Here is a 13,298-nt window from a genome sequence, read left to right as displayed (position 1 = left end):
ATACGGGAATGAAAAAGAGAGGATTTCAATTCACTGCAGGTATGCTGCTGCAGGTATGCTGCTGCAGGTGTAAAGCTTCCGGTCACACATGCCAGATATCTTTCGCTCCTAGCTTTGCGACGTCCCGCAGCCTCAGGCCCCCTAGGCACCCCAGCGTGCAGGTGCACAACCGCCGCCTTCTACAACAACGAAGGAAAGCTCCGAGCGATATACCTGTCTACCACCTAGGCACCGCCCTTGTCCGGTTTACTTCTTCACGCCCAGGGCCTCATGTACGCGAGTGAGCAGCGTGTCCGTCATCTTCTTTGCATCACCCAGGAACATCCAGGTGTTGGGCTGCGTGTAGCAGGCGGGAATACAACACGAGGCGGCTTCATCCAACAATCAGCGACCGTTAGCTTTCGTAACGCAATACCGTTGCATGGATGAATAAACTAAAATTATTTACGTGACATAAATTGCATGTGCGTCGCTTTACACCTCCTACAAATTCCTTAAAACATTCCCCGCGCGACTGACGTCCGCACACAATGGATGTTGTTATGGGAAATGCGTTCCCAGATTGATTGTGCGGCAGACATTATCGGACATCAAGACCCGACCGACGGGCGTTCCTTGCCGTCGCGCAAGGCAAACCCTGTTCCAACGCTTAAAAAGCCGCACCTTGTAAAAGACGGGGTTGTCAGCGCCTGCGTATCCGGCGCCCATGGTGCGCTTCATGAAGAAGACCTGCTTAGCGCGCCACACCTCGATCACAGGCATGCCTGCTTGGGAACATTGGTGATGGGAGCGGGCACGCAGATGATGCCAAGCAAGGACCGGCAGTTCAAGGTGTAGCGCAACCTCACGGCTGATCCACTCACCCGCAATGACGGAGTTAGGGTCCTCGACTGCGGCGCTGTTGACAGTATCGTTGGCGCCAATAACCAGGCACACGTCCGCGTCGTCAAGCTCCTCGTTGATTTCGTCCATCTCGAACACAACTGCGGACCATGAACCGAGGCGAGAGGGGTTCCCAGGCAGGCGGCTCTTTTAATGCGTACGCGGCCTAAGACGCATTATGAACGCGCGCAGAGCAGCGTCGGGGCAAACAAGGCACTTGTAAGCATCCAAGCATCCAGGGTTCTCCTAGCCCTCAGTCTCGTCCTCACCGTCGTACGGCACTCCCGCCTCCGCCAGCAGCACGTTGAGCTGACCGGGCATGCGACCCGCCACGGGGTGGATACCGAACTTTACCTGACATGATGGAGGAGAGGGAAAGACGAACCACGAACGAGTGAAGCTGCTGCCAGGGCAAGAGTGTACCAGACGTAGGACTGACCGAAAGGCGTCGGAGGCGACGGAGGAGAGGGAGGGAAGAAGAGAAACAAGGAAAACGACGACGTCGCGACGTCGACCGGTTCATTCTTCCGACGCATGAAAGTCCCTCAGCCGAGAACCGCACCCCCTCCTTTGGTAGACGCTGCACATGCAGACGCAGGCTCACGCCCACTCAAAACTACATTCCTGGCCATCCTTGCATCCAGTTACGATTCAAGCAGTTACAGGTCAAGCTTCTGTTACTACCTGCACGCCCTTCTCCGCGAGGCTTTTGGCCAGCTCAGCCACCGGGTGCTGGGCATTGGCCACCGCCATGCCGTACCCAGGTACGATAACAACCTTAGCGGCGGAGGTCAGGGCCTCTGCGACACCGTTGACGTCGATCTCTTGATGCGTGCCGACCTCCTGTGCAAGTGGGTGAGCCATAAGGGACGAAAGTTTAGGGAGTGAGAACCGAACTCGACCTTAAGCCGACTCCAGAGTGAAAGAAGGTCAAAAACCTAACATCAGTTTTCCTAAGTGGATTTTCTCGAATCGTGGTCATCGAGCCGTAAGCGAGTCGAGCTTGTCCAGCGACTTGAAAATTATCAGTGTGCGTACCGTATACTATATGTAATTTCCGAAAATTGCAATTTCACAAAGCTAGCTATGAATTCTGATCCGAAAGATCCTGAATCGTGGACCAGTAATCGCGGCGGAGAAGCTGCTGTCTGTACACCTATTATCAAATTCATGTCTGGGGTTTGAACCCCATTAGGTACTCACGGCCTTGGCCTTGCTTGTTTTCCCAGCGGTCTCGTAGCCTCCCAGGATGACGTTGAATAACGACCGATTCATAGCCTGCAACCGGACCAACAGATACTGAAAAGTTTGAAATAGGAGAACGGCAACATGGCGCTCTCCTAGCCACCCGCTAGGAGCGTGCGAGGAAAGAAAAGGAGCCTGATTTTTTGGCTTTTGTTTTAATGTTAGGAAAAAATGTATGTTAAAAAGAGTGAGTTGCGGTTTACTTAATCAGACATCCGCACATCCGCGCTTCTGTTTGCGTGTTGGCGTGATTCAGCTGTGTCGCCGACCGCTTACCGCGCACATGATGTAGGAGAGGATGGCGCCCGACGAGCCGATGAGCGCTCCCACCGCTGTCAACAGGTCGTTGTTGAGCATGAAGCCCTCGGCGCACAGCGCATAGCCCGAGTAGGAGTTGAGCAACGTAATAACCACCGGCATGTCCGCACCGCCGATGGAAGCGGTCATGTGTGCGCCCTGGACACCTGCCAGGATGCCCGCAGCCACCAACGCGGCCACGGCGACATCGGAATTGCCGTCGGAGGCCGACAGGAAGACGGCGCCGAAGGTGAGGTTGGCGGCGAGCAGCGCCCAGTTGATTTGGGTCTTGAAGGGCAAGTTGAGCGGTTTGGGCTTCATGAGGCCGTGCAGCTTGGCGAAGGCGACAGCGGAGCCGGTCATGGTCACGGCGCCGATGAAATCGGCCAGGTAGGCAGTCACCTGCGCACACGCGTGTGGATGCATGTATGTATGCATGCACATATGTAATCATGTGTCCGTATCCACGACACGGGGGCACATCCACGTCCCATGAAACGGAACAGAGCAGGAAAGAAAGGAGAAGCTGTAACATCGGACTGAGCATCCAGAGGTACTGCAGCGCCTAAACAACATGCTTGCCGTACAAAACCTGTCCCGTTCCTTCGCCATTGATAAGATATGTTTAAGCGACCTTTGACAGACCCGACAGGAAATACAACATTCAGTTGCATCAGATCACGCAGGGGCTCCAAAAAATGATATTAAGATGAAATCTTCTGCATCTTCCCGTTGTTTTCCCTTTTTCTTGCACTTGCACTTGGAAGCGCACCCACCTTATGCGTCGTGTCGAGTCCGTGAGCAGGATCCGCCGCCATGACGTTGGCGATGGAGGTCGCCGCCGCCGCCAGCCCCACCAGCGAATGGAAGGCCGCCACCATTTGAGGCAGCTCCGTGATCTTCATCTTCTTGCCAATGTAGTGACCGGCGGTCGCACCCGCCCCAAGCATGGCCAGCACCTGCGCATACACGGCTAGCGGTGCGTGCATGACACCCAGCGTGGTGGCGATGCCGGCCCCCACACCTGCCATGCCCAGCGCGTTACCTGTTGGGTGCCAAGGGGAGATCGGGACGCGCAACAAGACGTAATTCGGGCTGTTCGAGCAAGGCTTTGCACGTCGCAAGTGATGCGCATCCTTGTCGGTAATGATTTAGATTATCCTAGTCTTACGGAAGGGCAACCCATCCACTGACACCTCCCTAAAACGCTGCAGTGGCTTTCAAGGAAACACACTCCCAGCAGCCCTGCGTGGTCAGCGTCTCCTCTCACCTGTCCGCGCGGAGGCCTGGTTGGCCAGGCAGGCAATGGCGGCAATGCACAGCGACGAGGAGGCGAGGTAGGCGGCAGAGGTGATGCCCGGGGCGTCCCCGCCGGCCAGCAGCGAGCCCAGCACGTAGCCGCCAACCAGCGTGGCAGCTGAGAGGCCGGGAAAAAAGGGGGCGAGGTAAAGAGACGTGGACGAGTACAGCGGGTGGAACAGCTGATGCATAATGTCCATAAAATTCAACCATAATGAACCAGGAGGTTTTCTTTCCCAACCGACGTTGCAAGCGCTGAAGCAAGAAATTCTCAATCCTAGTTTTTTCCCGGCGACTTACTTACCCGGCGTGGCATAGAGCTGGTTATACTCGATGGGGTCTGTGGGGCGCTTGAACATGTCCAGCATGCGCTGCGTGATGGTAAAGCCGCCGCCGATGTTGACTGCCGAAGCAGCTACTGCCGTCGCCGCCAGGGCTTGGGCTGGGGTGTGGGGTATGACACCGCCGCCCGCCAGCACCATACCGCCCACGGCCGTAAGGCCCGACACGGCATTCGTGACTGACATAAGCGGCGAGTGCAGCGCGGGCACCACACCCCACACCGTCTGGTAGCCGCAGATGGAAGCCAGGCCAAATTTGGTCAACATGGAGGAGAAGGCGGCGTTCGGGGAAGCAGCGCCCACAAGCAACGTGCCTGCGAGGATGGAAAGTCAGAGCAGGAGTTGGGTCGTTTTGGGGTTGTTTGGGGTTGTTTGTGTCTGCGGCAAGACGGGCTGGTGAGGCAGGGCATATACATGCAGAGTGACGAAAACTGCATAAGGGTTCTGCCTCACGGCCATGCCACGCGCTTGTCGACTTGTATTTCTTTGCATCGTTCTTGGCCATCCTAGAAGGCTTTAGAAGCCTACTGTATAACATATGTAAAGGAAAAGGGCTTCAATTCTTACTTCTCCTCATCCAGGTGCATGCCTGCCTACCCGCAATAGCCGCTGAAGTGGCCATAGCGTTCTTCCTGGTCGGCTCGTACAGATCTATCGGACCCGTCTCCTTCTTGGTCTCCTTCTCGGTGTTCATCTTGGTGTTAGCGACGGGGATAACGCCGGGTGGCGGCGGCCAGCGCAGCTCGCCGTTCTCCAGCACAAGCGAACCACTGGGATGAGTGAGGAGATGGCGCAGGGTGATGGTAGTGGTGGTAGTGGTGGTAGGTAGGTGGGGAGGGATGCATGCAGGTAGGTCGCACACTCGGGTCCGCAGACTCGGACGCCGTGTGGGGGGTGCCGGGTGATGCAGGCCTGTTGAAGGCGGATCAGTGGCACCATCTCCCACACCCAAACATCCACGACTGCGTACCAAAGCAATCACCCAACCCGACCCTACAGAAACACGACAACTAACGCGACGCCTTAACTGACATAACCCCTAACTAACACGACACCTAACTATCCCGAAGATACCCCAAGCAGCAGCAGCACGCGGCGCACCCACCCCCAAACCCTTAATTTGGATCCAAACCTGCTTGCATCCAAAACTTCCATTCTGGACACGAATGTCCTTGTTTCACTCGATTTGGAGTAAGACAGCACACGCTTACATCGATTTGAATGGAAATGCCCCTAAGCCTGATGCATGCGAGCCATGCAGCTATAGGCAATGGGGCACTTGGGAGATCAGGTATGCGATTCCGACCCAAATCAGAGAGCGATTCAAGCCCACACAACCCAGCGTGACTCAGATCAAGCAACTTGGGGCGCACCGTATGACAGGGTCCGCGTGGTCGATCTTCAGGTGACCCTTGGGTCCGCCCGTGAAGGGCCCGGCCGACAGCAGCAGCTTGGAGATGTTGTTGGCGTACAGACTGGACGACTGGCCGGCCATGCGGGAGGGCATGTCGGTGTAGCCCACAACCGTCACGCGGTTGGGGGTACGGACCACCTCACCAGGCTTGGTGTAGGCGCAGTTGCCACCAGCCTCCGCGGACAGATCCACAATTACAGAGCCTGCAAGTCACGGACGAATCAGGACATCAGGACACTCCGGAACAAAGCGAAGACCAAGAGTACTTTGTCCATTTATACACCTATTTACACGTCTTTTCGGCTGCCCGGAGCTGCCCGGAGCTCACCGCCATCACGCGCCGGCTCCCAAAGGTGCGTGAGGGAGTTGGGAGGGGCATTAGGAAGGACATCCATACGTCCTTTAGCTCTCACCTCCGTGTGGTTGGCAGAAAGCCAATGCTTTCCCCAAGACCGCTAGTCAAGTCATCATTGGTCGGTAAATACTCCCACACAGTATTTGACTTCTCCTGGATTGTCCGTCTATCTCTGGTATCTCTGCTTCAATCGTCAGTGGTTCGGCTTACCCTCAATATATTAATGAAAGCATACTAACAGAGAGTAACGTCATGCCTGTTGCTTCCGTGCCAACACAGTCTCTCTGTGCCCACTACAGTCTTGTCAACAGTGTCTTGTACCCGCAGAGTTCCAAGGTGTCAAAAGATATACTAGGGTTTGGCACTACTGGTATCGCGCGACCATTGCCCCCGGGTGATCCCGGGATCGATACCCAATAGGGTCAAAGTCCTTCCGATGGTGAAAGGCATTGCGCCCCTAGTTGATAGACGGTGGTGACCTGGGATTAAGATAACCTGCGAGCCGACCAGGAATGGAGTTGGGCCGCTGTCGACCCGGCAGATTCCATTGGATGCTGGTGGTGGGTGCGGAACATGAGCGATCCACTGAGAAGTTGACTAGGGTGACTGGATGAGGGTGCCCCGAAATACCGGGGAAGGCAGGGTTTCGCAGGGTAGCTGCCACGGGCGAAGAAACAACCCCCTGTTTCACACATCACACATCTCTCTCATGTTCCCCACACATGCACGCACACTTCAATAGTAATACACCCCACTGACAGCCACACGTACCAGGCTTCATGGAGTCCACCATGTCCTTGGTGATGAGCAGCGGCGCGCCCTTGCCGGGTATGAGCGCCGTGGTAATGACGATGTCCACCTCCTTGCACTGTGCCGCGAACAGCTTCATCTGCGGGGTGCGAGTGTAGCCATTCCCAGTTTTGCTGAAACGGCCGATTGGCAGGCCATCAGTGGCCGACATATGGAATAGAAGATTCTGATACTGGTACAGATACGGGTTCTTGGGATGATGATACGGCGGGTTCATGATTTTAAGACGTTTCAAGCGGGACTCAAGTAACTGCGCGTCAGCCAACTAGTTCCGAGTACTATTTCTAGGGCCCTGGAGCAGCAAGTATTGCCTTAAAAACCGGAGACATTAGCCAAATGCTCATTTTCCTCGGCTCACAATGGCATCACCCATTCGTACATCCGCCCCACCCCTGCAACACGCACCTCGGCCTCGATGAACGCAGCGCTCATCTCCTTGGAATAGCCGGTGCCGCTCTCGCCCTCCTCGTGCACGTCCACCGTCAGGAACTCCGCACCCATGGACTTGGCCTGCTCGCGGACGGCGCCGCGGGTATCGAACACGCGCACGATGGCGCCCAGGCTCTTGGCAGCGCCCACAGCCGCCAGGCCCGCCACGCCGCCGCCGATCACCAGCACCTTGGCCGGAGGAATGCGCCCTGCGGCGGTAATCTGGCCGTTGAGGAAGCGCTCGAAGTACTGAGTCGCCTCAGTCACCGCCCTGTATCCCGCGATGTTGGCCATGGAGCTGAGGGAATCGAACATCTGCGCTCGGCTGCAGGAAAGGGAAAAAGGAGGGAGGGGAGGAGGAGGAACAGTAGGTAGGGGGGAAACGGGACGGTGGTGGTTAAGAACACGATAAGGGAGCGAGGGAGGGAAGATGTCCGGCAGGCGACAGAAGCGGTACTGAAATTTGCTGGAATTACATATGCCCTACATGTAAGCCGTACCTAATTGTTCTGGGAATGCAGTCCATGCCGATGGCGGTGGTGTTGCGCTTGGCAAGCGCCTCCACGAGTTCCTTGTTGCGGGCGGGGTACAGGTAGCTGAGCAGGCTGCGTGGCGGTGAAGGCAAAGAAGGACATTAGTGGAGATCTTGAAGCCCTGCGTCCTTCCCTTGCACGAGTCGCTACCCTTGTTCCTCGCCGCTACTATGCTCAGCGGGATGTCCTGTAGCCATTAGGCGAATGTATCCTAGAGGACCGGAGACTGCAGTCCGCGTGTTGCACATTGGTGCCCGATACTAGTACAGTAAACTGCAGATCCGACAGAATTTAGGCATTAACCAATCTGCTGTGCAAAGATATGGCTGATCGGGGTATGGATGATCAGAAATTTGGCAGTCGAGTTGTTGAGCAGGAGAGGAGTATACGTGCATGACCAGTCCAGGCATGAGGTTGCGTGTGGACGCAAAATAGGTTCAAAAAGACTTAAAAGATGTTATTTTATCAAACGAATGAAGGCGGGGACCTTGTCTTTTTGAGTACAGACAGGCAGCAGCTGACAAAAATGGGTCGAGTACTGATTTGATGAATCAAATCCATAAGCCATTCTGGTGTCACATCTGTCGACCCTCACCAAAACCATTGGAACCCACATGGCCCCCTCCTTCATCTTTTCCACTTCCATAACCGACGGCGGTCGTACACGCAGTACGATGTCGGCGGCGAAGAGGACCTGGTCGCCATCCAAGATGGTCGCTCCCGCAGCTGCGTACTCTGCATCCTGTTGCGACAAAGTAGATGCGGAAAAGACACACAATAGCCAGCAACTGAAGGAACTTGTCAGTACGTTTGACAAAGCCCGTTGGTTCTTTCGGCTGCCCATTTCCATAAGGTTTGGTTCCAGCGGACTCGACGTCGTAAGCTTCCTACGCTACGTAATTCTTACGCTCGTGTATTCGCAAGCCATAAAACCACGATGAGACTAACTTGAAAACCGTGTATCTTGCAACAAATCAATAAACGTTAGTGTTGCGCTATCTAGCGGCGCCCAAAGGGAAGCACAGAATAAAGCACCGCTAGCACCATTCCATCGCATAGGAAATTCCTACACCGCTGGCCGCGGCGTAGCACATTTCCTACGGATAGGAATGTTTACAGCAGTCTACGGAACGAGCTACGGCGTAGGAACTGGTTTCGGGTGTTCCTATAGGAATGGCACTTGCAACAGTATTGTTGAAATATGGGAGTTCTAATACATCTGGGTAAAGAACCAGCAAATTGCAAAAGGACTTTGGCGGCTAGGTGATACATGTTTGCGGTAACTGCGACAAGGAGTGAAGTGTGGCAACAAACACGCAACAAATTAGCTTTTAGGGGCATTTCGCATATTTAAACCTCCGAACAAAGCTGACGCGCAATTTGGTATTTGTATTATAAACAAAAGGAGGGAGGAAACGATGTGGAGGAAGAATCAACTCTGCTGCCTTATGCACATTTGATTTTTGGTTCCGGTGGAGCTTTCGGAGCCATACATTATTCATACTCACAGATCAAACAGCTTTATTGCTATATGAGACTACTAAACTGTACTTGTTTTCGCCGGTCTAGGTTGCTAATTGAGCAGTGAAATTGTGGCTGAGCTAAAAAGCCTGTTGGTTGCCCACTCTTAGGAAAGGTCTGGCAATCGCTTGCGCATTCGACCCATATTAGCTTTGCAAGTCTCACAAGTCTCACTCACCGTGAACTGCGCCTGCTCGCCAGCGCCCTTCTCGATGAGCACGCTCTTGAATCCTTGCTTTAGGAGGTTTGCTACAGCGGGTGGACTCAGCGCTACACGCCGCTCCCCGGGAGCAGCCTCGCGAGGAACACCTGCAAGGACAACGCCAGAACAACGGCCTTTCGATAGTTCAACACTCTATCGCCATTACTAACCGCTCCTGCGCAAAAAACTCGGCCCGAAGGCTTCCGAAGTATGTTTCACAATTCCCTACGTCGGTTGATACATATATGCGTATGCTAATATGCAGGTTACGTGTCCTTACCAATAACGAGCTCCGAATATGGGATGGGGATGTTGGTAGGCCGGCTGGAGCCTCTGCTGCTTGTCGGCGCTGTTCCCGACAGTGCATTGGCCGGGACGATTGGGCGATGCTGAACAAGGAAAGGAAATTGGACATGCCTTATGGCCTGGAGTCCTGTAATCCTGTAATATGTGAGAGCGAAGGCAAAGTTGGCGATCTATCGGAAGGACGCGACAAATGTGAATAAACGAGGTGACGAATAACAAAATACAGCTCGTGGACGGACTTCGTCACTCTTAATAAGCCAGGGGATCAACGTCCTATTCTGTCCTCATCGACTTAATCCAGATAGAGAACTGACGTGCAAATCGGTCTAGATTGAAAACAAATATACCCCGTTTGAACAGCATGGGAAAACAAGGTGCTACGCTTCGGAGTTTCTCGACTGGCTAGGTTGCTCACCGCCAAGGTCGCGACTTGTGCGCCTGCAGGCGGAAGCAAGGTCGCTGGCTGACGAACATCATTTGGCCTGATGTGTTAAATTTTAAATATTGTGCCACAGAGTGATCTTAGCTTTTGGTACCTTGCTGGGCTTTTCGATGCGGCCCTTAAAGTGCAAATTACGTCAGGATCTGAACCTCACGTCAAACAGGAAAGGTTTATCAGTATCGATCAGGGCTGTGTATGCTTGTGCTGAACATCTGGCAAGGCGCCGTCGTTTTATCAAAGCTTGCATGCGGTTGGATGCCAACGTCGGGAAGTGTCGGAATCTGTCGAAACGATGCGCCGTTCTTTTGTGAGCGGAAGAGTCGCCTTAATGCATGCATAAACTATAAAACTTCAAGAAAGATATTCCGTTGGTTGTTAGGTGGATTTGCAAGCGATATTGTTTAGCAACCTTGATGCCTTGATGATAACAGTTGGTTCCGAGGAACTGCGAGGGACTTACCGAATGTGCATGGAAGTTGCAGCAGGCAGCACTAACTGCATTTTATAAAATACGCTTCAGCATTCAGCTTTTGGGGCCTTTCCAAAAAGCATTGACCATAATGGCCGCCGAGCATCCGCCTGGCCCAGAACCCGCACCACCAGAACCATCCGATGACATCAGATAGCCCCCTGCATAGGGGGCGGTATTCGCCTTAACGCCTCAGCATCTATATATCTTCGTTTGCTTCACATCCCTACACTCAATCTCCATGAGCAAGTCTCCAACAGCTTTCATGCCTAACTGATAGACGGCCATGTTCCATTTCAAAACAAACACGGCGCGATGTCAGAACCTAGTGCTGCGGTTTCTGCAAACCAGAACCCCGCACTAGGGGCCTTGAACCTGCTGCCTCCCTCTCGGCTACCTTCTTCACCACTACCGCTACCCCCTCATACATAAATTCCAAGCCAGCCAGCCTTCCCGCGCCATGCTTCCTGTCGTCTGCCTCTGCCGCCATCTCCACAATGCTTAATCCTTCACTGCTTCCCCCTGCCTTGACACCCTGGCCCCCGCTGCTGTCACTGCCACTGCTCTGCTGCCACTGCTCTCCCTCACCAAGTAAGCTGCTCCTCTCAAACCTCCATCGATTATGACAAGCTTAGAAACTTCTGAAGTGCCACAATCATGCGCGGGGGCCAGTGCTTGTTGACTCTCACCCACTCGGTGTCCTTGTAGCGCTTGTCAAACAGACATGCCAGGTTCCACTCCTACAAAGAACATACACACATAGAAGAAACACAGTCTGCAACAACTATCCAGCTGGCAAACAGGGACATACCTACTGCATGATCTGCATCAATAAAGCAAAAGAGCTGGACACGAGTGCGGAGGTACTCCATCAAAGTTGCACAACCAGCAGCAGAACATGCATGATGAGGTACAGCGGCGACAGCGATGGGAATGGAGATGGAGGCATGGATATGAATCGATTCATCCCTCTCATATGTCTACAGCCACATCCAAGATGTACGTATAGGAGTTGCCGAGCATCGCAGTTGACTAGGTGCTTCAGGTGCTGCAGATGAAGGTGCTGTAGGTGCGAATGGAGTGCGGTGCTGCAGGTGCAGGCGCAGGTGCGGTGCGACTAGAGGTAAAACCGTGAGTGCATGTTCAGGTGCTAATGTGGGTGTGGGTGCTTCCTCACCTCCTCAGCCCTTAGCGCCAAGTTGGGTCTCTCCGAGTACAGCAGGGCCGCCAGAGCCGCATGCACTTCCGCAGCCCCTCGCATGGCCACCTCCTCATCCTGGAAAAGGCAGGAGTGGATAGGGGAGAGGGATGGGAAAGAAGCGACAGGGGAAGTCACCTCCACCACCGGACTTCCAATTTTAGTTGATATCAACCATCGATGGTGGGATAACTGGTGACCATAATGCTGGTGAGGTTAATGATGCTGATGATGCTGATAAGGATTCAGGATTTAAAGCCCGTAATATCCATTGGAGAAAGACCCTGTATAACGGCAAGGATCCAGCCTGGAATGAGTAGTGGTACTGATGGCAAGGCTGGCCTCAACCTGGACCCCCTATATCCTAGACTGTTGGTACTTGGCTGGTTTGGTGCTACACAGCATATTTTAGATGCTCCGAAACCTGCGTGACCTTAGCCGCGCTATTCTCTAACCGGCTGCCATACGATACTATGTACCTCGAGTGCCAGGATGGAGTCAGAGGTTCGGCCGACCTGTGCAGGTGGGGAAAGATAGATAGATAAGTAGATAGATAGATAAGTAGATAGATAGATAGATAGATAGATAGATAGATAGATAGAGAATCAAAGAGGGAGAGATGCGGTGTAGGTTAAGGAGCGCCGAGATGTGTAACAGGACAGCTGCAAGAACACCAGCAAGAAGATTAGCAGCGGGCAGCAGCAACATCAGGAGCAGAAGCAGCAGTGACACCACCAGCAGGTGCGTGATGGAGCGTGCGCTCTAAGCGCTTTCTACTAAAAGCCTTGGGCAGCGTCACGGAACAATCTAGACACCACCCTTTCCTTTCCACTAACTTCCCTCTCCCCAAACCCCTGTGCGGTTCGGACCTGGTACAGCATCATCGCTTTCCCGATCCTGCCGTACTCTGACAGTGCCAAGTCAGGATGCTCTGCTACCAACCGGCTGTAAAGCTCCAGAGCCTGCAGGAGTACATTACGAACACAGTTATTATACAAACTGGGAAACCAGGAATAAAACACCTTATGGTGGACAGGACAGGCAGGCAGCAAGGCAGGGCTTGCAACCCCACCAAGCATTTGCACAGAATCCATACATATGAAGTAACAATGCAAAATAATGCAGCATGTGCCCTTTTGGGGGTTCTCCCTCCCCTATCCATTTTCGCCGCACTGCCCTGCACTGTCCTTACCCCTACCCCCACCCCTACCCTTACCCCTACCCGGTCATGTTGGCCTTCATCCACCGCCTCCCTTGCACCGCTCAGGAGCTGTAGCGCCTCTGCAGCCTCACTGGCTGTACTGCGGGGACCTGCAGTAGAACCCATTGTGTGGATTGTGCGCTCCGGGATCTGATCCATAAATCTGCCAATGGCAAGGATTGAGGGTGATGAGCTCGCCTTAAGCTTTTTGAAACCGAAATGGTGCAATTTAAGAATTTAGTACCGATAGGTGCAACTTCGCTGGAGGTTGCAGTGGAGCCATTGATCCAAAGAAATGTTCCATGGCCTAAAGGGAACAGTCAGGGGCGGCTGGGGTCTGCCCTGTATACATCA

The 13,298-nt window shown here is 53.8% G+C and overlaps 1 protein-coding gene across 1 annotated transcript; it reads right to left on the bottom strand.

The window, feature by feature from the left end:
- Window positions 1–246: 246 nt before the first annotated feature.
- Window positions 247–9,436, bottom strand: VOLCADRAFT_58405 (uncharacterized protein; the record flags this gene model as incomplete). Its single annotated transcript, XM_002948418.1, has 17 exons — window positions 247–336; window positions 664–767; window positions 864–983; window positions 1,152–1,236; window positions 1,564–1,725; window positions 2,086–2,160; window positions 2,404–2,826; window positions 3,201–3,469; window positions 3,695–3,841; window positions 4,028–4,378; window positions 4,662–4,834; window positions 5,438–5,681; window positions 6,605–6,722; window positions 7,049–7,397; window positions 7,573–7,677; window positions 8,220–8,347; window positions 9,305–9,436. Coding segments are annotated over 17 exons (3,075 nt in total), but the record flags the coding sequence as incomplete, so codon positions are not given.
- Between the last annotated feature and the right edge of the window lie 3,862 nt (window positions 9,437–13,298).

This window comes from Volvox carteri, assembly GCF_000143455.1.
Source record: "Volvox carteri f. nagariensis unplaced genomic scaffold VOLCAscaffold_10, whole genome shotgun sequence".
Classification (NCBI taxonomy): domain Eukaryota; kingdom Viridiplantae; phylum Chlorophyta; class Chlorophyceae; order Chlamydomonadales; family Volvocaceae; genus Volvox; species Volvox carteri.
This window is presented reverse-complemented; position numbering and strand designations above follow the sequence as displayed.